This window comes from Polyodon spathula, chromosome 7 (genome assembly GCF_017654505.1).
Source record: "Polyodon spathula isolate WHYD16114869_AA chromosome 7, ASM1765450v1, whole genome shotgun sequence".
NCBI classification, from domain to species: domain Eukaryota; kingdom Metazoa; phylum Chordata; class Actinopteri; order Acipenseriformes; family Polyodontidae; genus Polyodon; species Polyodon spathula.
Window position 1 is genome coordinate 8,793,820 of NC_054540.1, and position 25,179 is coordinate 8,818,998.

General features: G+C 34.9%; 2 protein-coding genes across 2 annotated transcripts; both read left to right on the forward strand.

Annotated features, from left to right (window-relative positions):
• The first annotated feature begins 2,273 nt into the window (after positions 1-2,273).
• On the forward strand, positions 2,274-6,897 carry LOC121318110 (leucine-rich repeats and immunoglobulin-like domains protein 3). The gene is made up of 3 exons (XM_041254417.1): positions 2,274-2,718; positions 6,629-6,700; positions 6,819-6,897. Exons 1-3 carry the CDS (start codon positions 2,516-2,518, stop codon positions 6,895-6,897), a joined length of 354 nt encoding a protein of 117 aa, XP_041110351.1. The 5' UTR covers positions 2,274-2,515.
• Positions 6,898-12,474: 5,577 nt separating this feature from the next.
• On the forward strand, positions 12,475-20,148 carry LOC121318109 (leucine-rich repeats and immunoglobulin-like domains protein 3). The gene is made up of 14 exons (XM_041254416.1): positions 12,475-12,603; positions 12,762-12,905; positions 13,600-13,743; positions 14,656-14,736; positions 15,322-15,393; positions 15,937-16,008; positions 16,352-16,515; positions 16,735-17,055; positions 17,376-17,657; positions 17,878-18,330; positions 18,634-18,792; positions 19,005-19,136; positions 19,412-19,669; positions 19,764-20,148. Exons 1-14 carry the CDS (start codon positions 12,563-12,565, stop codon positions 20,009-20,011), a joined length of 2,571 nt encoding a protein of 856 aa, XP_041110350.1. The 5' UTR covers positions 12,475-12,562; the 3' UTR covers positions 20,012-20,148.
• Positions 20,149-25,179: the final 5,031 nt, after the last annotated feature.

A 25,179-nucleotide genomic window follows, 5' to 3' on the forward strand; every position in this document is an offset into this window, starting at 1 on the left:
TTTGAATTGATTTTATAGTACATTGCAATGAGTTTTAAAAGTTTTACACATACACACACACACACACACACACACACACACACACACACACACATATATTACTATACATTGTGTTTGATGCTCAACAAACCATAATAATAATATGTTACTTGCTTAAATCCATAATCCTCTGAATATGAACTGCCTTGAAGATGCTTAAATGTTTCTAAATGTAAATTGCTGCAGGATGTGCAATTTTCAGACTTGATGAGGGGGAAGGATTCTGTAGCTTGGTTGATACCTGTAACAGTTGAACTATCTGTGCCCAAGGCATGGCTGTCTGGAAGACTTCATCTGTTTCTGCTACATGCAATCAAAACTCCTAAATTATGCATAATTTAGTTTCCATGGTTTCAGTCTTGGATCACATAAAGTCAACTATAATTACTACCAGTGGATACTTCTACATGCACCTTGAGACATGCACCATGTACTTATAACACAGCAGAAAAAGAGTTGAAATTAGTAGGAAATTGTTTAAGTATACTGTATTGTTTTCCTAGCAGTGACTATAACAACACACAAACTTTTATGAAGGTTTTACAGATTTTTGAAGTGCATGCAACAAATGTACTTTCTGGTGGCCTATACTTTGCAAAATACACATCTTTTTACTAGCACTTACAGCCTATTTTGAAAATGTTATTCCTTACATATGGGACATGTGCTCATTGGTCACCTTACAGTAATATTCAACATTTATAATACTACCATGTAAATGTTATGTTTGACTATTTATGACTATAGTTTTAAATAGCCTAAGATGTATTTTTTTTATTTTTAGATTAAATCTGTCGGGAAGCACTCAATGTTATATTTATAACATTACAGTTTACTTCAATTCTTTTGATGTGTATATTCTGAACAAAACCATGCAGTACAAATCCGGTTGCACCATAAAACTAAATGTTTAAGAAATAAACACAGATGTTATGCAACAGTTTAAACTCAATTTAGTGTTGATTTTAATTGTTTGAGAATATAGTGTAGACAAAAAACACAAGTGTTGCCTATACAAACTCTACAGTGTTAAGTACAGTGTACAGTGTACTATGGGTTTAATATAGTTTAGGTCTATGTTTATGGTTTACGTTGCGGGAAAAGAGTAGAATACAATGACCATTTATGTATTTACTTTATTTCATTATTACCAGACTATAAATGTTAAGATTGAAACTATAAAATAAAAAGAAAACCATGGGTCAAGCATTTAGAGTTGTTTTCTCCCTTGCAGTAGACATTTCTTTCTTTCTTTCTTTCTTTCTTTCTTTCTTTCTTTTTCTTTCTTCTTTCTTTCTGACATCTTTCTTTCTTTCTTCTTTCTTCTTTCTTTCTTTCTTTCTTTCTTTCTTTCTTTCTTTCTTTCTTTCTGGGAATAGACAAAAACAATTAAAGTAGGATTTTTAGTATTGGTTAGACAACAATTATAAACTGTATGTATATCAACAAGATTAACGTGATTATTATGAATAATAATAATAATAATAATAATAATAATAATAATAATAATAATAATAATAATAATAATAATAATAATAATTGTTCTTATTCTTATTGTTTATTTATTTATTTATTTATTTTATAAAAAGTTAGTTTTATTTACTTTCACATTATGTATGTTTTTGCCCTTGCTCATCCACAGTGTAAACCGGACAAAGCATTGGATATGTATTCCATCTCATTTCAATAGCTTCAAATCAACAACTTAGCACTTGCAACTCTTATCTTCAGCCCTTGCCAGCACTCGAGATAACAGTCGTCGGTTGACACATTCCAACCCCCCAGGCGAAAGGCCAATTGCTTATTGGGATTTGTATTAGAGAAACACAACACTCAGTTCAGCAGCTATCCTTCCTCAACTTTCTGAACATAAAATTAAAATGTTACTATATACGATGCATTAAATTATAGGGGCATTTCTTGCTTATTCGCATTTTGCCCAGCAACAGATTTTTGACGTGGGTAAAAACAGGAGAGCATATATCTTAAAGTTTAAATTAGTTTATGAAGATACAAGTATAGGGAAGAGATTTATCTTCCCCATATCTGGTTCACGGCAGGGAAACAGTAATAAGACATACTGGGGGCAGAGTGCCATGCGCGCTGACAAAACTGGAACTACATTTCCCAGCAATCGTTCTGCTTAACCCCGTCTGCATCTTGTTTATGTCACGTGCACCAGCTGTCTTATCCAATGGGACCGCTCGCTGCGGGAAGCCTGGCTTTAAGTTACAGGCTGCACGGTCGAAGAGAAGTGGAGTGTAAAGTTTTGAACGGGTGATGTGAGCTGTACTGTACATTGTTGTTTGAGAAGACTTTGTAGAACTTATAATCAATAGGAATGCACGGTTGAACACACAGGATTACGAAGAGTTTGACGGATACGTTTTTCTTCGGACCAGGGCAGCTTTTTGGATTTAGAGTTTTATTTAAGAAAGAGATTGGGACTCGAAGAAGATTTTAGTGGCTGCCAAACATGTCTGCTGCGAGGCAGTCGCTAAACGCTGCATGGCTTTCCGTCGTACTGGTACTGTTTTCTGGATTGGAGCTAACCCTAGGAATTTATGAAAAATCTAGGTATTCTCCGTCACCTTGTTCGTGTATCGGAGACCTACTCGACTGTAGCAGAAGAAGACTGGATAAAGTACCTGAAAATCTCCCCTTATGGATAGTACAGTTGTAAGTATATCGTAACTCTGAGTACTGATTTCTATGGGACCAGCTTTTCTATGGAGTTGGTGTATATGGTCGTTTTCATGTCACATATGTCTGTGCCATTCTGATAAATTATCGTAACCTTGTGCAATGCTAACATTACAAAAATAATTGCATTTACATCGATATAATATTAATATGAATAATGATAATCGTAATTTTTGTGATATTGTTGTTTGTGGGAGAAAGTTTTCCCGCATTACAGCAATGTACATGTATCGAATGGACTGGTATTGCATATTTTGATGGAATTCGCAATTTTCTCTGGGCCTTAGGACGAGTAACATCACGTTTTGGTGACTACTTATTCTATCACTTCCTACACACTATACCATTATATACTACGATATTAAATGTATGAATTGGATTCAGTACAGTACACTGATACGGTGTGTGACGAAAACTTTTTTTTGTAAAGACTATTTTAAATAAAAACAGTTCTGACAACACTAAATAAATGTACTCAAATTTGTTACAGTACAGTAAACTTTGTCTTTTGTCTTTTGTTTTTCAAATATTAAAGTAGGCTACTTTCTTTATATAAGGTATGTGTGTGCGTAGGATATTTCCGAGTTAAGGTTGCTGAAGTTTATTAAAAAATAAGCGTTGCATATCCAAAATCATCATTTTAAAATAAATGGGGACGTTGTTTGTTATTTAAGTGTATGTTTGATAAGCGTGTGCATTTAAAAACAGAAGTTGATTTGAAAATAGTTTCATGAAGAGAACTATGACCTCTCAAACTTTGAACAGTGTTTGACTAATGAAAAAAAGAAAGTGGTAGCCAAAAGAAGCTAACTTCCAATAATTAATTTTTAAGTCGCTTAACGTAAACAATTTTGGTTTAGGTATCTTGACATTTTTACAAAATGCATTACCCCCCCCCCCCAAAAAAAAAAAAAAAAGCAGGAGGGATTTCAATTAGCTGTGGCTAATTCTGTTCAAATGCATCTACTGCCAGGGGGTCATGCTACCTTATTCATGAAATGTGAATGGCTGTATTGACAACATGTGGGACTCAACATTTGAATGACTGTAGGGTGCCTGGCATATATGAATGCCCAGAATGAAGATTTGAGAACAGAACCATTTAGTTGTGTATTGCTAAGAACAAAGAGAATATTCTGAATTCTTAATTACGCTGTCTTGTCGTGCTTTTGTGAAACCAGTTTCTAGACGTAGGCCTGAGAAGGAGCCATTCATACATATGGTCAAAATCTTTTGAGAGGTACCCTACTGTCAACCGTTTATTAGCTACAGATGGACACATTTTAAACAAAACAAAGTAGACCTTGAAGAATAATTCCACAAAGAAAAACACCATTTTTAAGTTTTACTGTTTATCTTAGACATGCATTCCACTCTTCTTTAATTTGGTTTAAAGCCATCTGTGAACAGGGTCCAGGTGTATAAATAAGAATGCATCTGTTGTTGCCAGTACTAGTTCCATGTGAGTGCCTGACCACTTGGTTACTGAATAAAATAACAACTTTAATTTGTCTGCTATAGTTTGTAATATTAGTTGTTATACAGTCGTTTATGTGTGATGTGATTGTAAAGATAAGTATACTTTTGTATTTGGAAGTATGTTTATACTTTTGTTTTCTTAAGAGTACCATCAGACTTGCAGGAATTGTTTGTTTATTTTTGTGCAGTTGAGGTCAGGGAGGGCAGTTGCTGCTGGCAATACAGCACCTTCATCAATGGTAATGTAAACAACAGTGTGCAGTGAAGTGACTTTACTTCACCAAATGCCTGAATTTTAAACTTTTTGTTTGTTTGTTTTAGAAATCCATTAATTCTAGTAAAGGAAAAATACACTGTTGAAAGTGTCTTAAACAAATAACAACGCTTGCGTAAGTGCTGTGGTGAAATCTTTTTTTTTTTTTTTTGTAATTTAACAGAGCTGCCTTTTACAAGTTTGGCAGTTGATTTAGGATTGTTCAGCTATTATCAAAACATTTTAAGGTACAGTATTAAATGTTAAGTAATGTGGTTGAGCAAGTATACTATTTGAGACCTATTAAAGTGATACTTTAGAATAATTCTACCAGTAAGTAACTTGTAGTACCTTGTACTCCAGTTTTACCTTTGGAACAAAGTGCATCATAGTCAAAACATCTTGCATCTTTAATACATCCAGCAGAACATACATGGCCCCATTACCACAGCTGCTTTTCTGAATTTTCCACACTAAAACTTTGCACTAAAACATTCTTATTTATGACTCGCTCTTGAGAGCGTCTTAAACTGTTAACAGCTCAGCCTTCTGTTTCCCAGCTCTCTCCATTTCTGCTGAATTAGCAGCTGTAAAGGCCCCAATGGGATTGATAAAAAAGCTGTTGTTTGGATTTGTATTAAAAAAGAGAGAGAACTTGACAGGATTCAGATTTTCAATTACAAGAAGGGGGGGGGGGGGCACCCATCATTTGACTGCATCATAACAGATTCAATTAGCAATTGTAGAAGTGTTTGATAGTTAAACCAACTAATTTTGTTTTGCCATTGCAAGTCCACATTGGGTTATTACATTATGACTGCATTGTTTTGCAAGTATTGGGCTGTTTCCTCTCTCTTTTTCACACTTCACAAAAGGCATATGCTTTAGAAAAGAGTTAAACATAAAAGGACATTTTAGCAATGTGCAACAAGTTAGGGAATTATTAAACTTAACTGAAAGCAGTTTCACTTTGTAAATGCAAGTGTAAAGAATGCACAAAGCAAATAACTTTTTTTTTTTTTTTTTTTTTAACTACAATACAAACTACAGTACTGAATTTTTTAAGTTGCTTAATCAGTTAGTTGCTAGTCATGGAAATTGAATTTGGGTGTAAGTCACACAGCAGGCTCATTCTTTTGAAGGATATTAATCTTGCTAACAAAATGATTCTACTGTGTGTAGAAGCTGACATTTGAAAGTTATTAAAAGAAAATCTTTGTCAACATAAAGTTTACTTAAAGCAGGGAAACTGCTACTTTTTCGATTCAGTATGTATGAATGTTGCTTGAGTACACCAAATAATAATAATAAAAAAAAAAAGAAACCTTATCGTTATCTAGATGTATTTAAGTTACATACTTTTGCAGATAACACGATGGAGAGTGTTGAAGGAGCAGGGAGTACTTGAAATCTGTATTGTATCTTGTTGATCTTTGATTTATCGCTTGTATGAAGTCATTTCAGTTATTTTGTGTTGGCTTTTGTTTATGGTGTGTGAGTGAGAACCGTGCTAAAACAAAAGAAAAAGGTATGAGAGTTTGTAAATAAAAATGTAAGTTGTTTTGCTCAAGTTTTCCATGATAAACTCCAGATGGAAGCAGGCTGAACTATGAGTGAAAGTGCCTGGCTCCAGTGCGTTTATCATGCACAGCAGTGGCTGTAATTGGAGGGGTTTTATAGTTTGAGACGTTTTGCCAGCATTGTTTTATAGTTTGAGACGTTTTGTGCATGTTACACCTCCCCACATAACATATCTGCTAATGTCTGCCTGTGTCTGGTGGTCTGTTTGGCAACATGTTTCAAATAAGGTAGTTTCCAGAATTTAGGTTATGGTCAAAACTTAAGAAGAGACTAGCTTTGATGTACATTTAATCCATTAAAAACTGCAATAAATAAATACATAAATAAATAACTACCTTTGTTTCATTTTGAACTGTATACACCCCTTTTCTGAACATTTTAGTTTTCAATTACTTTTTGGTGCATTATTTTTCTTTCCCTTTTTGTTGAATAAGTGTAGGCAGCGAACTATTAAAGTTTTCTTTTTTATTATTAGTTCTTTATAAACGTTGGAATAAGGCATACTTTTACAGATTGGTTGGATACAAATACAGTAATTATGTTTTTTGCTAATTTTTTATTTTTATTTTGCAGGGATTTAAGCAACAACAAACTCAAATCTGTTGAAGCAAACACATTCCAGAAGCTTCACAAACTACGTGAATTGTAAGTTGTTGTTTTTTGTTTTCTTCAAATTTAACACTGCTTTTTTTCTTTCTTAATATCATGTAACATTCATATCATGTTTTTCTTATATGAATAATTATTTTCTCTCTTTCTCCAGAAAATTGAATAATAATGAATTGGATTCCATACCAGATTTGGGGCCATTATCTGCAAACATTACACTCCTTTCTGTGTAAGTAAAATTGATCTGGCCTTATTTTATGGCAAACCCCCCTGAACAATTCAAGTTTTTTATTTATTTTTTTGATCTGGTGCAGCAATGGAATATATTGAATTGTTTTTAGCATTGACAAAGAAGCATTAATATGTGATTTATTTAAAAATGTGTCTTCCTTTTTGAATAAAGGGAAACAGAGTTTAGCTTAAATGTGCTTGTTGTCATGAGTTGGTAGATAATTCAGATTTCACCAAGAAATGTGTTAATTTATGAAAAAAAAAAAAAAAAACTGCTGCTATCATATGAACACCTACATTGCAATATGATTTCTGTATGTGTGTGTGTGTGTCTAATCTGTTTGCACAGTAATGTGATTACTGGTGCTGCTTTGAATGAAAGCTTGAAGCCACTCCAGTACTTTCTATTATTATGAGTAGTATTGTTATTCATTGTCAATGGTGTTTCGCAATAGAAGTACATTAGTGTTGTATATAAATTGCCTTGGTTATGATAGAAAGTTGTTAGAATCATTTAACTCTCTTTTTTTGTCTTATTTGGGGTTTCTGACCTTTTTAAAAGACACTTTTCATACAGTTTTTTAAAACCATTGCAACACTCTCTTTGGGTGTATCTGGTAAAATAATGCCAGCCATATTTCTTTACATCTCCTTTGAGTAAGTCTATGGCATCTAATCTTGTAAAGGAATCTAATGTTTATATGCCAAATAACAAATCCCCCATTTTTTAAGTGCTGGCAGTGCACTAGTGGAGTATGCGTGTGTGTGGTATTTCCTATTGGATAAAGAACAGAGTTTTTAAAAGCCATCATATGACTCTCTCTTCTGCTGTGGCGCCTTTAATGAAAACCAGGATTGCTTTTACATTTGGAAACTTAAAGATTATCAAGTACTTAAAATGCATGCGAAACAGATAAGATGGAATTTGTTGGTTGAGGTCTATTGTCTCTTTTTATTATTATTTGTATTACCGGTAGGAACGAAAAAAAATAAAATCGAAAACAATCTTAAAACCAGCAGCTTTTCTATAAACTAGGTTTACCCAGTCATCCCACAATAAAACCTGTGTTGCCTGCAGAAAATAAATAGAAAAGCCAAATAGTTAAAACCATAAATTCCTGGGAAATTGTTCAATTAATGAAAATGATCACGACTCAATTGCTCACATCTGGTAATTTTATTGGGGTTTGTTTTTCCTTTGGGCCTGGGTCAGCGAAGTCAGCTGGAGCAGCCACTCTGTCTGCTGTGCTATTTAAATAAGAACTGAGTGACATTCAATACCTGCGGTTGTTTTTTGTTTTGTTTTTTTTTTGCCAGAAATCTCTAAGCACAAGAAGGAAAACCTTAGTCAGTACTAAAATTATAAGGGGTATTTTTTTTAGGCTTCATTGTTTCTGCAGTCGTATTCATTATATGTAGAACGTTCCTTACAGAAGCAGAAAAGTATTTAGTATTTTATTTACTTAAAGTAGCTAATAGTTTTCAACAGTGCATGTTTTTTCATGGGCTTAGAACTTTCTGCTCTCCAGTTCCATTGGTTTTGGCTGTTGCTGTCTGTGGGCGTTTTTAAACTCTTGTTTTTGCTCAGTGTTAGTCATTGCTGTTCATAAACTGTTGAATGTCTGATTACTTATTATGGCTGATGCTTTTGATAAACTGCTGCCAAATGTCTGCTTCCTTTGCAAACATTATGCGTGTACAGAGTTCCTTTCACATGGAATATATTTTTGTTCAAATGGCTTGATTTACATGCAGTTTAGAAACTCCAGATTCTCCCTCCATTGTCGTGAGAATGTGTTTAATATGTATATAAATATATGTTCAGTGAAAAGAGGTTAGAAAATAATAATACATGGATTGTACTATGCCCTCTCATACGGGATATTGGTATTTGTTTAACGTTGTGTGTTTTTGTTTTGTTTTCCTCGCTTTTTAAATTAATTAATTTTTTGGGAGGGTGGCTAAATCAACACCTAAAACATCTTGTAAACCCAGTTTAACAAAGCTGCACGATATAATGTAAATATAATGTAAAGTCTAATTACCTGAAAAGTACTACCAAACTACCATGACAAAAAAGTATTTTTATTTTTGCATGTAAACCAAGCCAATGTTGGAGGACTGTAACAGTGCTCCATTGACAGGGATTGAGTTTGGACATGCACTTTTAAGTGTGCAAACACATGTAGGCCCATTTCAGAAGAGATCATTTTAAGTGTATAAAAGCAGCAAGTGAGGCGGTGAGTGTTAGATACAGCATTTGGTGCTGGCAGGTCTTTGTTTATTGATCAGCCAAGTGTAAAATGAGACGGTGACTAATCATACAGGTGGTGGAAGTAATGGTGACCCAAGTCACTGGAAAACATTCTCTCGAATGATTGCTTGCTAGAATAATAAACGATTACATTCCTTTTAGTATTAGTTGGCTTTTACACAGTTTTCCCTCAGTATGGTAAATCTTTTGACTGTAGAATTCAGAATGTTATATTTGCGCAAGTGTTTCAAATTTAATGAAACCAAGGCGTTTTGATTTAAGCAGTTACTGACACATTCTGCAGTTGGCCGTATGTTAGTTATTTCTTTCTTATCCTTTAAAAATACTGGGTTATCGCAGCAGTGTAGTTGATGGCTTGCTAGTCCAGCTCTAAAATATTAAATAACCTCATTTGCTAGAAAATTAGTTGGACAAATTTGAAAGCTCTCCAGTTAAATGTACAATACTGCTCTTGTTAGTGCAGCACTGACCTGGAGGATTGCAGATTAAAAGATAGCAAATGAAACCCTCTTGCTGTACAGTGCACTCTTGTTGTTACTGAAGCTGACTGACTGAGAGTCTGTGAATTCAAGGTAAAAATATACATTACAGGATAACTTTTTTTGCACCAATTGACCTTTTTAAATATTTTATAATTACAATCAGTATTGCTACATTTCAATTAGCTTAATTAAAGTACAGTAGGTGTCATTGGCAGTTCCATAGTGGCATTGTTGAACTGCTGTGCATTTTTCTTTAACAGTAGGTGTGAAACACCCTGGGTTCAAAAGCTCTGTTCACAGTGGCCTATCAAGCTGCCTGTTTGTAAAGAGTGATATATAGCTGGTTCCTTTACCTACTCTGAAGTTGTCATTTTGATTTTATTTTGGGCAGTCTCTTACTGTGCACATTACTGTAAGTATAGTAAGGTCTTGGTACTGAAAGCGTCTCTTCTAGACAGCATTGTTCACTGTGAATGTGTGAAATGACCATCTCGGATATCATGCGCCAGTATATAAAATACTTGGAACTCCATTCAGGTTAGTGCTTCAAGTAGATCTCAAGTTAGATACATTAGAAATAGGGACTTCTGCCTTCACTGACTTGCCCTTGAGGCATGCAAACTGTAAGGGAATCTGCAATCTCTTAGTAAAGTGCCCCCTGCCTCCCCCCCGTGACTAGCTAGTTGTTTGTAGTAACAGATTAAAAAAAAAAAAAATGTTTTACTCTGAGGCATCATTTTCCTATTCTGAAATAGATAAGGTGCTAGTTTTTCCCTGTTGCTTACAATCACCTATTTTAATCAGGTGTTTTTGTACCCGGAAAGGAGAGAGGCATGCAGGCAGGCATTGCACAAAAAGCCACTGAAGCCCCATATCCTGTTGCCACATCACAGCTGAAAAGCCCTGGGCTGAATCTTGTGTGAAATGTATGAGGCTGTTAAGTGTTGACAGTTGCTTTTTATTCTAAAGCAGCCTAGAGCCTTCTAGGTTTAGGTTTCCTGCACAGAACTAGACATTCAGGTTTTAGTATTCCCACTGAGGACTGCTATGGTTTTTAGTACAGGGGACATGTAAAATGAAACCATGGCAGTGTGCACTTTCTTTGTCTATCCACAGTAACCTAGCACCTTTTCAAAGACTGTTGCAAATCCGTACACAAAAGCCAAACTTGTAACTTTATTGGTCGCTAAATTGCAACATGCAAAACTGCTTACTTTTACATTATGCAGCCAATGAGATAGTTTAGGTAAGAAAGGGCTTGAGTAAAAGACCATCTTCATTGTCATGTAATCCATACTAAATACAGTATAATTTGTTGTTTACTGGTAATGAACAACTGCAAAGAATGAAACTGTGATAACTTTAAATGTTAATTTAAAAAAAACAAAACATTAAAAAAAACAAAAATCCTCAAAATACAGTGGAATTATAATAAAGTTTTAGGAAAATTCTGTTCTACAGTCAGGATACTGGAACAGCCACTCATGTCCAAGTACTCAGCTGTATAAGGGATTTCTGTTCTGTGCAGCAGTCCTTATACAAAGAGTGCACTGTGCAAGTTATGTTTATAACCAAGCAGTTTTCACACTGCAGTTTAGGAGGTGTGCAGTTCAGGAAATTGCTGTCTTCTGCTGTGGTGCGCTTTCACTAAGGGAATGTTATTTATCACTAAAGTAATTGCCAGTTGTAATACCTTATTAGTAATTACCTTATAAACAGAATAACACAGTATAGACCAGCCTGTAATGCATAGCTTTAATTAGAGAAAACACCACTCGGTTGACACCTGAAAATAAACAATTGGTTTTCATCTACCACAAGTATGTATTTATATGAGGATGTAAAAGTTGGTATTTGGGTATTGTACGTTTTATAATAGTATATACTGTATGTATGTATATCTGCTATTAGCTGCTGTGTTGCTGCTACTATTTCATGTATTATGTTACTATCATGACTTATGCACATTCCACTGTATTTAATGTGCTACTTCATGTATTATGCATTTTGCATTGTGTTTAATGTATTATGCTTTTTTAAACTGTATTTCATGTATAATCCATTTCTCTGTATCTGAAGTAAAAATATATATATATAAAAGACTATATATATATATATATATATATATATATATATATATATATATATATATATATATATATATATATATATATATATATATATATATATATATATAATGGCGTCTTCGTGTATAATGTAAAATACGCAAGATTACAAGTTACCGAAGATAACGTCTAGTTTATTGTTCTAACCTCTCAACTAGGGTTTCTCGATTAGCAAAAGTCAGGAACCTTTGTAACCTGAATTCGTTGTTATTATAAAACCTCGACTTTCATGTAGTAAGTGGCAGCTCAAATATCGATTTTGAAAACATTCATATTCACTATCAACGATAAATATATAAGTATTGCTGATATAGATAATATTATATATATAATATATTATGCTATTTTTTTTATATGTCTGATTGTTTCCTATTTTTATCCTGATCGCAAGTGTTGACCTGTCAAACTGTTTTTGTTTCAGGCATATTAACAGCAATAAGATTGCCTCACTGGAACCCGGTTGCTTTGACAGTTTGTCAAGTTCTCTCCAGATTCTGAAACTGAACCGAAATAGAATTTCATCTATTCCTCCCAAGATTTTCAAACTCTCCCAACTGCAACACTTGTAAGTTTTGTGTAATTAAATATAAGAAAATTTAATATAAGAAAATATAAGACCATTTGTTTTATTTTTGTCTTGTTTTCTAAAATAATATCTTGTTTTATTTTTACTTTTTTCAGGGAACTAAACAGAAACCGCATTAAGAAGGTTGATGGTCTTTCTTTCCATGGATTAAGCTCTCTGAAGTCTCTTAAAATTCAGAGAAATGGCATCAGTAAACTCATGGATGGAGCTTTCTGGGGATTAAGTAGTATGGAAGTTTTGTAAGTACAAGGTTTTTTATTATTTATTTATTTATTTATTTATTTAACCAGAAGTACTTCATCAGTAGTCTGTACTCGGTAGTAAATTCAAGATTGTAATCTTGAGCACTGTTGGCACGTATATCTAATCTGGTTTTGTCCGTTTTACAAATTTACAGGCAACTGGACTATAACAATTTGACGGAAGTCAGTAAAGGATGGCTGTACGGCCTGTTGATGTTACAGCAGCTCCACCTCGGCCAGAATGCCATCAGCAGGATTGAACCTGACGCCTGGGAGTTTTGCCAGAAACTCAGTGAGCTGTGAGTTGCTTTTATTCTCTTCCAGTTTGAGTGTAGAGTTCATGCCAAAACATGAGCCCCTTACTAGTGATCTGTGAGTTTTTTCATAACAAAGTTTCCAAGGTGACAACAGCAGCAGCTTTTTGTGTGAAAGATTCATATTTTTGTTGTGCAAAGTTGAGGCCAATCATGACTTTTTTTTTTTTTTTAAGGCAGTGCTTTTTTTTTGTTTGTTTGTACAAGCCACATAAAAAGATACTGTATGCCCGAACTGTAATTTGCATAGCATGAAAAAATATATATATGCAAAGCATTTAAGTGTGTCTACCAACTTTCCATTTGCAGAGCTTCTGAGAAAATATGCCTACAAAGGACTGATTTCCTGGTACTATTGTATTACAGATACAAGTAAAATTAACTATGCATTTGTTTCAGTGAAGGTGGGTTGGTAGAAATGTGCAACCTTGAGATAAATGCATCACTTTTACAATAGCACTGGATTGCATAAAACAAAGCCACTTATTTGTATCTGTGGCTTGCTTGTACCAGGACAGGAAGTAAGAAACCAGCCCTTGATATTTCACTGGGAAGATAATTTGTTGATCAGAGAGAGTTAGCAATTGTCTGAAGTAAGGTTGGCCCAACATAATAAGCTAGGGTGGTCTTTTCTTCCCCCATGATTCCACATTTAATTGCTCCATTGCGCTATTCACAGGGATCTCACCTCAAACCAATTAACACGGTTAGATGAGTCCAGCTTTGTGGGTCTCAGTCTGCTTGGCGAACTGCACATTGGAAATAACAAAGTGAGCTTCATTGCTGATGGCGCCTTCCGAGGTCTCTCCAGCTTATATACACTGTGAGTCTTGTAATTATCTTAATATAAACTATTAGTTGTGCAAGCCTTACTTGTGTTGTAGCTTTCTGCTTGCAGTTAAATAGTTTGTTTCATGGCTCATATTTACGACATAGTTTGTGACTATTTCTAATTTATTTCTGCTACAATTATTCTCCAAGACAATGTAAGATTAAAAAATAAAATGTACACCAGACTGTTTTTGCTAAATAAAGATGAATAAAGTTACAGAAAACACTGTGACAAACTAGGGAATGTAGTTCTTTCAGTTTTGTTTGAAAACTCTTTAGTTGGTAAATGGACGCATGCTTTGATTTGTTTTCCAGAGGTCAGCTTAGGGCAGGTGTGTAGTCAAGGACTGTTGATGATTACCAAGGTCCATCTCATTCAGATTTAGCCAAGCATGTTGTAAAGGAAGCTAATGGTTGAAGAAGAATACAAAGCGTAGTTGAGCCCTTTGATGGATTGAAATTCAAGTCAAAGCAATTATTTGCAAGCTTTTATTTCTACTTCTTGAGGATTTGTTTTCTCACTGCTTGAGCTCTTTAGATCTTAATTAGAAGTGGATCATATTTAGAAGAGATGTGTTTTATGTAGTTTATTTTTAAGTAGATTCTTTGTTTTAGTTCTGTTTTTTTTTTTGTTTTTTTTAGATTTGTGATAACCACCTGTGCCTTATAAAATACAAACTACCTGTTTATGTGTGATCTGAAAAAACAACTCTTAACTTTTTATAGCCTGCAGAACCAGCAGGAGACAGAGTCTTCATTTATGCAGTTGGGGCCCATATAAACCAAAGGGAGCTTCAAATATTTTAAGTTGGTTCTTGTACTTCAAAATAAGCTCAAACTAAGGCATTTTTTGTCAGGTTCTCTTAAAAAGAATGTTATATTAATAAGTACTGTTATATTTCAGTGACTTGAAAAACAATGAAATCTCTTGGACCATTGAAGACATGAATGGAGCTTTTTCTGCTTTGGACAAACTAAGAAAACTGTAAGTTTGTATATTTTACCCACTGCAACACAAATCCCCAAAAAAGTGACTAGGGGATGTTTTATAGAACGATGAAATGCTGTTCACTCTTTTCTCTGCTAAAGATGAAGGGAGTTGGGGTGAGGTTATGGGTCACTTTTTATCAGGCTAGGAGAGTATGGTGCCAAAAAGTAGCCTTTGATCAAGAAACACAACTCCCAATGGATGTGATTAGTGATGTAAAGCTATAGGTTTCCTATCCACTCAGTGGTCTTTGATGGAAGTAACAGAATTATAGCTGTCTAAGCTATTACTTTTATAAAAGTCCATAATTTCCTTAGACACTTCAGGAAACCACAGATGCATAAGTTTAATGCACTGGATTGTTATGCTTGCCTGAGTACAGTATATGAACTGTAGAACTAACCTAGTTGTGCTCCAATGTGCAGTAGGCCCTTTTGCGTTTCTTAGAATGTTGAACTGGAAAGCCAGTTGGACAACCAAACATATCTATTTAGTAGCCCACAATCTGTTGAATTTTGCAGTTCTGTGATTTGAAAAGCTGTTTTATAGCACACGCTCATTAAGCATGTTTCTTATGTTCAGGATTCTCCAGGGAAACCGTATCAGGTCTATCACTAAAAAGGCTTTCTCAGGACTAGATGTGCTTGAGCACCTGTAAGTATCCAAACTTTGTATTTATTTATTTATTTATTTATTTAAAAGAAGCGTTTAAACCAGTAAAATTCAAATTTGTTGAATGTAAAACTACAGTAAACCAGACCAGCTGTTTGGAATCAGACTGTCTCCTTTCTTCTTTCTGTTCTATAAATTAGCTCAGACAAGCAACCAAGCAGTCTGTTACAGTCAGACTTTCCACCCTGGTGGAATTCGGATCGATCACTGTATGTGGGTGTAGGCAAGAACGTTGCAGTTCTGAGCCAGGAACAGATGATTTGAATTAGTTTTTCACAGTCATGCTGGATTTTAAAAGAACTAAAGCTAGGAACTGCTTGATTAACCGTCTGTGGTGCAGCCCACATTTAATTGCCCCTCGGCACAGATTGTTCTGCTTTGATTGTTGAACTGATTGCAGACCATTTAGCTTTCCATCTATTTTAAATTAACCAAAGGTGTAAGGAGGCCTGGTTAAAAAGTTATAGCTTCACAGATGTGTGCAAGTTCAACATTATTCATTTCTCTCTTTTTTTTACCCTCAAGTGACCTGAACAACAATGCTATAATGTCCATTCAAGGAAATGCCTTTTCACAAATGAAAAAACTTAAGGAATTGTAAGTATTGTTTTTACAAACTTAACTTCTCTTTCATAAGCCCCTTATTGTTTTCTTCAGTTTTTTTTCCCCTTTTAATTTATTTTATGTGGATAAATCCAGTTTGTCCTGCCATCGCAATGTCCCACATTACAATAGAATTTCACTTACATTCAAAACCTTGATTCTTGCACCTTTTCCCAGCACTAAAAGTAGTAGTTATGGTTGTCTACATATTTTGAACTGAAATAGTTTTTAGCTTTTACATGTGAATGTAACTTTTACAATGCTCAGGGTTTTTGTCTATTTCTGTTAGTGTCAGCTTAACGGTATGTGATCTAAATTGTATAATTTCTTTCACCAGGCACTTGAACACGTCCAGCCTACTATGTGATTGCCAGCTGAAATGGCTCCTTCAGTGGGTGGCAGATAACCAGTTTCAGCCCTTCATTAATGCTAGTTGTGCCCATCCCCAGCTGCTAAAAGGAAAAAGTATATTTATTGTGAGCCAAGACGACTTTGTGTGTGGTGAGTGTTTTTTTTCTTTTTCTTTTTTTGTGGTGTTGTATATTCATCAGTTGTCGTTGATGTTTTTAGATTCTTAATATATTGTGCAAGTTTTTATATTAAAAAAACCTTATTTTAAGTGCATGACCTTACCAATAGTAAGCCATTGTTTTGTACCATTTCCCTTGCTGCACAAGAAGTGTTATGCAATGTGTGTTTTTTTTGTTTTTTTTTTTCCAGATGATTTTCCCAAACCCCAGATTACAGTGCAGCCTGAAACCCAGTCAGCAATAAAGGGTTACAATGTGAGTTTTGTCTGTTCTGCTGCAAGTAGCAGTGACTCCCCAATGACCTTTGCATGGAAGAAGGACAACGAGGCTCTGAATGATGCTGAAATAGAGAATTATGCCCATCTCCGAGCACAAGGAGGAGAAGTGATGGAGTACACTACAATTCTTCGGCTACGAGATGTTGGTTTTAGCAGCGAAGGCAAATACCAGTGTGTAATCTCCAATCACTTTGGGTCGTCCTATTCCACTAAAGCCAAGCTCACTGTAAACAGTAAGTGCCCTTTGTGTTTATTTTCACATTTAACAATGGACAATGCCTGAAACCAAGGAAGTTCCTAGACATGCAAACATGTTCTTGTTTGACTTTTTTTTTTTTTTTCACTATTAACATTTATAGAAGATTTTGAAGTTTGCATTTGTATTTTAGTTTGTAAATTGTAATTCTACTAGTATCTTTGTGAACAAACTGTAAATGAAAATCTTTGTGTGTCTCTGCTAAATTCAGGGCTTGCAGAGACACAGATTGAATCTGTGTGAGCTTAGCAATGTTAATTTTCAGAATTTTAACTTGAATATTTTTTTTAATTCCAGTGCTTCCATCATTTACAAAAATGCCCATGGATCTGACCGTCAGGGCAGGAGCAATGGCCCGCTTGGAGTGTGCAGCAGTTGGACACCCTTCTCCTCAGATAGCCTGGCAGAAAGATGGTGGCACAGACTTCCCTGCTGCACGGGAGAGACGCATGCATGTGATGCCTGAGGACGATGTTTTCTTTATTGTCGATGTCAAAACTGAGGACATAGGAGTATACAGCTGTACTGCTCAAAACAGTGCCGGGACAATATCTGCAAATGCCACCCTAACTGTGCTGGGTAAGAACATAAACGCTTAAAGTCGAACACAAGTGTATTGTAAGAATTAATTAATCTTTAATTAATTTAAAGATTAATTGTGGTTATTTATATCCAGTTTTTATAGATTTAAATGTTTTTTCAGATGGCAATTCAGTTGTAAAGTTGGCTTGACCAGGCTTATAGTGATACACATTTTAGCTCAGAAAAAAAAAAAAACCTCTTTCTCTGTTTCTCATAGAAACACCTTCTTTCATGCGTCCTCTGATGGATCGAACCGTTGCAAAAGGGGAAACAGCCGTACTGCAGTGTATTGCTGGTGGCAGCCCTCCCCCAAAATTGAACTGGACAAAAGATGACAGCCCATTGGTTGTAACTGAAAGACACTTTTTTGCAGCAGGAAACCAGCTTCTTATTGTTGTAGATACAAATGTGGAAGATGCTGGAAAGTACACCTGCGAAATGTCCAATACGCTGGGAACGGAAAGAGGCAACATTCAACTGAATGTGGTCCCCAGCCCAAACTGTGACTCCACTCAAACCGTTGGCCAGACATTAGAGGAGGATGGCTGGACTACAGTTGGCATAGTGATCATTGCTGTTGTTTGCTGTGTGGTGGGAACATCACTTGTCTGGGTGGTCATCATATACCACACAAGGAGACGCAATGAAGACTGCAGTGTAACAAATACAGGTGTGTAAACTTCGCACTGTGGGCACTGACTCACGTAATTCAATACGGCAGAGTTTATTGCACTGTTCTTGTCAGGGTACACATTTGTTTTGCAACAAAGATAAAGCAGTGGAACGTTTTCTTTTTATTATTGTTGGCTGTTAAAGTAACACTGAAAATGTTGTTCTTGTAATGTAATTTAATCGTATAGCTTTTATTGTTTGATAACATGCTTTAGCATTTAAATTAGCAAGGGTATACATTTGTCTTCATTGATTCATTTTCTAAACAATTGCTGATTCTGATTAAATTTTTTGGTCGTAGATGAGACTAACTTGCCGGCAGACATCAACAGTTACTTGTCATCCCAAGGAACATTGGCTGACAGACAAGATGGCTACGTTCCTTCAGAAAATGACAGTCACCACCAGTTTATGGCATCCTCAATTACTGGATATTATTTACAACAAAGAGATCTCAATGGTAAGACTTAACAAGACCAAATACACATTTCTGCCTAATAGACCACCTGATAAGTGTTCATTGTGGAATCAAACTTATCTTGTTGTTTTATTTAAGATATGAATTAAGTCAATTGCACACCCTTCATTTCATTATTTGCAGTAGATATTAAAATATTATCACACCACCACATCCTAAGCCACCTCCATTTTAACTGATAGGTATGTGTCTAGATACTGGGAGTGAAATGGATATGGAGGCTGTCATGGATCCACTGATGTGTCACTACCAAGGGACAATAGGATCTGTGTGTACAAGAGGAAATATGTATGGTACGGACCCATCTGATGGAGCATGCTTCAATGGTAAATACTTCTTATTTGAGTTATGAAACATATTGGCACTTGTTACTAGCATCAAGTTTAACCTGCTCTTCGTGCTTTAGTTAATGAATTATGCATCCATCATTAACTGAATGCATTTTTTGGGTGTGTATCACAACGTTTATGGGCAAGACAAAGGAATTACTGATTGTTTATTTATTTATTTATTTATGGGGGCGGCAGGGGGCTCTGGTAAGTTATGGGTATATTAGTTTTCATGTTTTATTTGTATTTACCTTTTCCTTTTTTTTTTGTAGGTTGTACTCCTGACCAGAGACCTATTTGCAGTGAGCCTTATGAAGGAGACATTAAGTATTGTAAGTCAAAGGAATACTATCCTTGCACACACCCCCTGGAGGACCCTTTTGACCAAGCTGCTTCCAGCATGCTCATGCAGTTGCCAAGTGGGTGCCTCCACAGCTCAGTTCACACACAGAATGAAGGATCCTCAGCTGACAGTGACATTCCAGACTTTAATAGAAATCAAGAGAGAGTGCCACCCAACACCTTCATGGGTAGGTAGAATAGAAATGTAGCATTATATTATATACCATAGTGCATAAGTAAAATTGCTATGTATCTCAGTCTCTGTTCTTACCCCCCCCCCAGGAACATTTGGAAAGTCTTTATGGAGGCCACAGCAAGAGTTTTATTCCGGTTACAGCCCTTCTGCTCCTTACAACCCAATGACAATACATGAAAATCCTTATACTACAGTGGACACAGAGTCTGAGCCTGAGGAGGAGAATGCTTTAGACTGTGCTGACTCTACAAATGGACAGAGCATGGACATCTATGAACAGCCTTTTGATAACCATCCGACTGACACTTCTAAACCATACAGAATAAGTACATAGCGGAATATGTATGAACTTTCTATTAAGAAAAAAAAAAAACTACCTCAGCTGAACTGTGCTCAAGCAATTTGAACAAGTGATTTGCAATCATTTGGTGGGAATGTATAGCAACTTATGGGTTATAACTATGAAAAGAGGATCTTAACATATGGAATAACTTCCTTTTAAGAAGAGTGTTTATTGTCATTGTTAATTTTATACAGATTTATATAATTTTTGTAAATGAATAGTGTAAATAGGACAGTAAGTATTTCCCTTATTTTTGTAATGTGAGATTAAAAAAAAAAAAAAAAAAAATTACTATGATGTTTATGAAACAACTTATTAAGCTTCTGATAAATTTAGGCAATTTTTGCACGTAATAAAACATTTTGCCTTGTGCTGCTATAAACCATTTAAAAATGAAAACGCTGTGACTTTGTTTTATTTGACTTGCCATACTGTTTTAGGTTAATACATGAAAGTTTTACTGAAAGCAACCTGTAAGAATAGATTGAAAAAGACTGTGTCAACCCCTAGTGTCTGGACAGAAAAAAGGTCATGCTTGCTCATTTGGGTTGCTCATCACCGTTTTCATATATACAAAATTTTAAACATAATGACACTAAAGCCTATAGCTGATACAAATAAACTTGTAGTTCTTAAAAAAAAAATAAATAAAATAAAAACCACACACACACGACAATTACAATGCAAGTTAATTCTGTCTTGTACATGCAGATGATGAATCTGTTCTAATATTATACCCCCATTCCACTGTCTGCCACGGTATGGTTCTTGTGGCAGCTGTGAATCATTTGTGATTTTAAATTAAGGGCTGGGCAATTGGAATTTAAATTGAGTGTGGAGAAATTTGGGGAATATGGGACTGTGAGTTCATCTTAGGAGAAACTACATTCCAAGAGGAACCAAGTTATTTGTGGGATAATCTGTACACAGGATAATAAGCTGGAGAAGGATGCTGAAAAACATGTACATGAAATTAAGGGTGGGTACTGATCAGAAGTTAGCCCTTCAGCTTGTGCATAAGAAGTAAAACAAATACACATTAAAATAATGAACTGACCTAAAGAAGACATAATATCTGTCATGTTCAATATTTTAACTTGTAAACAGTAACTGTTTCTGTTTTAATGTTACATGGTATGTTAAACAGAGCTAGGTATAATGGTGGCAAATTTATTTTCCTATAACTGATAATGTGGTTTTATTCTCACCTTTTCAATGTTTTTTTTAGACATTCCTGTTAATTTCTGTTCTTGTGCTTTTTACCCTTTTCCACCCAAAAAAGGCTAATAAAATTAATGTTAACATTTCTTGAAGCTGAAACCAATTGTTTCTTGAAGCACTTCAGTTTAATAATTACGTTTGATGATACTTCAAAAAAAGGAAAGCGGCAACAATTCTTCACGTGACGATCTGTTGCCATGGCAGATTCAGAATACAACTTTACCCAGATTGCTGTATAATTTTCCCCCCTTTGATTTGGGTGCCAAAGAACAGGACAGGAAGTCGATCATTCCTCAGACCACCGGTGACTAAGCACAGAACACTGATTTTGCATGCTTCGGCTTATTGCCAGATTTGCTAAATTGTGTTGCTAATATGTCTTCATTGCTGCCAGATGTGATGTGGTGACAGATGTTGATAATGCATATTAGATTGTTAAACTAAGCTAGAGAAAAATTGTACAATATGCAAATTGAGGGTGGGGACAGGGGGGCACTTGTGTTGTTTATATGGTAAGAACAATAATCTTGAGTAATCTCAAATTACTGTGTGATGTAAATGAAGAAAAAAAAAGTTACACATTTGGTAGCCTTGTAATCCTTTTAAAAGACTATGAAACTGATTTTGTTGTAAAATTCATGCAAGGGCTTTTGATGACTAGTTATTTCTGTTTACTGTTTTTTTTTTTTTTAAGTCACCTTCAGCACTTCATCCAGCTGCTTCATTAAACAAACTGGGAAATTGTATTACTGCAGTACAACGAGTGTTAAACCTTACACCTTATCTAGTTATCCTTTTTCCAAACTTGCACATTTCATACAATTTCTCCTTTTTGCCCCTCATAGCCAGCCCACAAGTTGTGCAAGAAGCGAAATAGTTAAAAGCAGTTTCGGGCGTTTTTAAACTTGCAGATGTTGTAATAAATCAAATGCTGGGCTGCCACAGCAATTGGCATTTTGACAAATGTTCCACAATAATGTAGACATGTAAAATGTGATATTTCTGAGGCATTGCTTGTTACTCTTTCACTACCAATGTAAAATCCCAACTGTCTGCAAAGGTGGAAACTACTGTTAAAAAAGCAAAATCCTCACATGCTGGTTTTTGAAAAATATCCTGTTTTCAGACCTCAGCAATGACAAATCCTGTTTAAGACAATTACCAAAGCAGTTCCTGAGAGCTGTGTTGTACTGATTCCGCTTTTAAAGTGCATACAGCATCATCAGTTTTAATGCAAGAGAGCAGGATTAACAAAGCTTTGGGTATTGCACCCTCCAACTGCTGCTACGATCACTATCTTTATCCTACTTTCCTATTAATCGGCACAATTATTTAATCTGGGAAACTGTTCAGACCCCTGGCAATTGCTGCCTCCATAGGTTGTATGCGTTTTCTCAGAAAGATTGTATATTCCTGAAAAAGTAGCTTAGTTGTATTTAAGGTGCAATCAACACATTCAGATGGTATTGGTAAACTTAATCCTTTACTATTCACAGGTACAAGAAACACCTTTTATTATGTGTGGTGTAATTATGTTCTCTGCACTGCTTTTTAAAAATCTGAATGGAAAAATAACAAGAACAAATATTGCACAATATATTGAGAGTAACAGTCTTGGGATGTATGTACAGTACTGTAGGCCCCAATTATATTTTTGCATATATAGTATCTAGAGGCCTAGATCCAATTGTGATGAGACTTGCCAAGGACATTCTTCAGCACAAGGTATTGAAAGTATCTGTCACAGTTGCCCAGGCTGTACAGTTGTGCATGTGTTTAATTAAGGTGGATATCGGTCATTAATTACATTTTTTCATGAGACCAGTACTGTAGCTCTAACTTTGTATTTACAACAGAGGTGTATGGTACTGACCTACTTGCCTCTAACCAAGAAACACTCTGGACAAATGGTCAGTGTGTCTAGACTGAGTCAGGCACAGCCAGTCCAGTCTTAAAACAACATGAGCTGGAATGCAAAAAATGTCAGTTTAATGAGACCCACACTAATACAAACCTGAGTGCCTGCAGTCATCACTGCATAAATAATGGACTTTGTTTTTAGACTTCACTCAGTCTTGAAGGTACTTTAGGGTGAACAAATCTATACTAAAAAAAAAGTTCTGTAACAGTTGCAGATTTGTATTTTTCTGTTAAAGTTTGTAAAAAGCTTTTCTCCAAATTGTGCTTTTAAACTCCCTGCATTATAGTGTATTTATGTTGTTATAAAATCAAGCTGTCTTCACCTCTTATGTCAAATATATTAACATTACACACTTTTAACAAAATCATTAGAGAAAATAATGTTTTCTTTGTAACATGAAAGGGCAGTCATTTATAATTTAGTATTTTAGTTGAGGATTCATGAATGACATTTGTGATATTGTCTTTCCTTACCATGTGAAGGCAAAATTAAGTGTTCAATTGCATGATTTGAGTCTTTCACTTAAGAAAGAATAATAATAATAATAATAATAAAATTGTTTTTTTTTTTTTTTTTTTTTTTTTTTTTTGTTATCTATTGGGGATTATGCGTACATTGCAGAAAGTTGAATTTTAATATACGACCGCCAGAAGAAAGACCTAATAATAATAATAATAATAATAATAATGCTGGTATTGTGTGTTTTTTTTTGGTAGTGGTTTTTTTTTTTTTTTTTTTTTTTTTTTTTTTTTGTTATAATAATAATAATAATAATAATAATAATAATAATAATTGCTTTCCGTTTGGCTCATTCTTTCTGGTAGTGGTGTTTTTTTTTTTTTTTTTTTTTTTTTTTTTTTTTTTTGTTATCTAAATATATTCTGCTAACGTTTGCAAATTCTCTGCTTACTGACTTTGTAATTCGTCATTTCTCTGTACACTGCTAAATTCAGATTGCTTCTGTGACCGATTCACCAGCCCAGGAAGAAGATATGTTCTGAATCTGCCTCTAGATAGGGGTTTGTAACTGGCACAGCAATCTTTTCCTTTATCCAGGTGTAACATAGGTTTAGTGATACATAGGTTTATGTTAAGTAAATCTCAGAACTGGGAAGATTTTATCAGTGTGAAATGGAGAAAATATCTGATTCAAATGTATGCTGTCTTTGTAATTCGGTTGAAAATGTTGTTGTTGTTGTTTTTCTTTTTTAACCCTCAGTGGGTTGCATCATTTCATCTGAAGAGACAGTGGGAGCAGGCGTTGATTGTTGACTTTCCAAACACCCCATTTAATAGCATTTAAAGCATTAAAGTACTTACAGTTCAGTAAGTAACCCCATCCATCAAATGAGTTGATTTTAAACAGAGCCCTTTAACATGCATGCTAGCGGTATCCTTAGGCCCTCATCTAATAGGATTTCTACAAATGGGTTATTTTTGTTTTGTTAGTTTTGCACTATTTATATAACTAACATCACAAGGGACTTGCCTGGCTAATAATTCATCATGCAACACACTGGAAACACCTACACTATATTTTATGTCATTTATTTTATGGAATTTGGCTCAACAACATGACCCACTCAAACAAGGGTATCCTCTTCTTATAATATGAAATAAAAACTAGAAAGAACAGTGTTGAAAATGTATTGGGAAGCAGATAGGATACAAAGATGGAGGCAGCAGCAGCAGCAATGAAAATCACTGCAATCGATTTGTATTTGATAATAATAAAATAATAATAAAAAAAAAAACACATTAACAGCACCAAACATTTTACCAAAGAGAGATGTACTACTGCTGATGGTGATGCTGGCTGTATTGTGATGCTATTTTCTCCTCCCTTGTAAGATTCAACAAGCTTGTTTTATAATAAGGGTAAAAGATCATGCTATGTTACTTATATTGGTTAACAAGTAGATAAAATTGCTATCTGATAACTCTTTATATTTAGTATATTCAACATTATGGGACTAAGCTAAGTTAATTCTCATACTGTTCAATTAGTAGTGGAAGT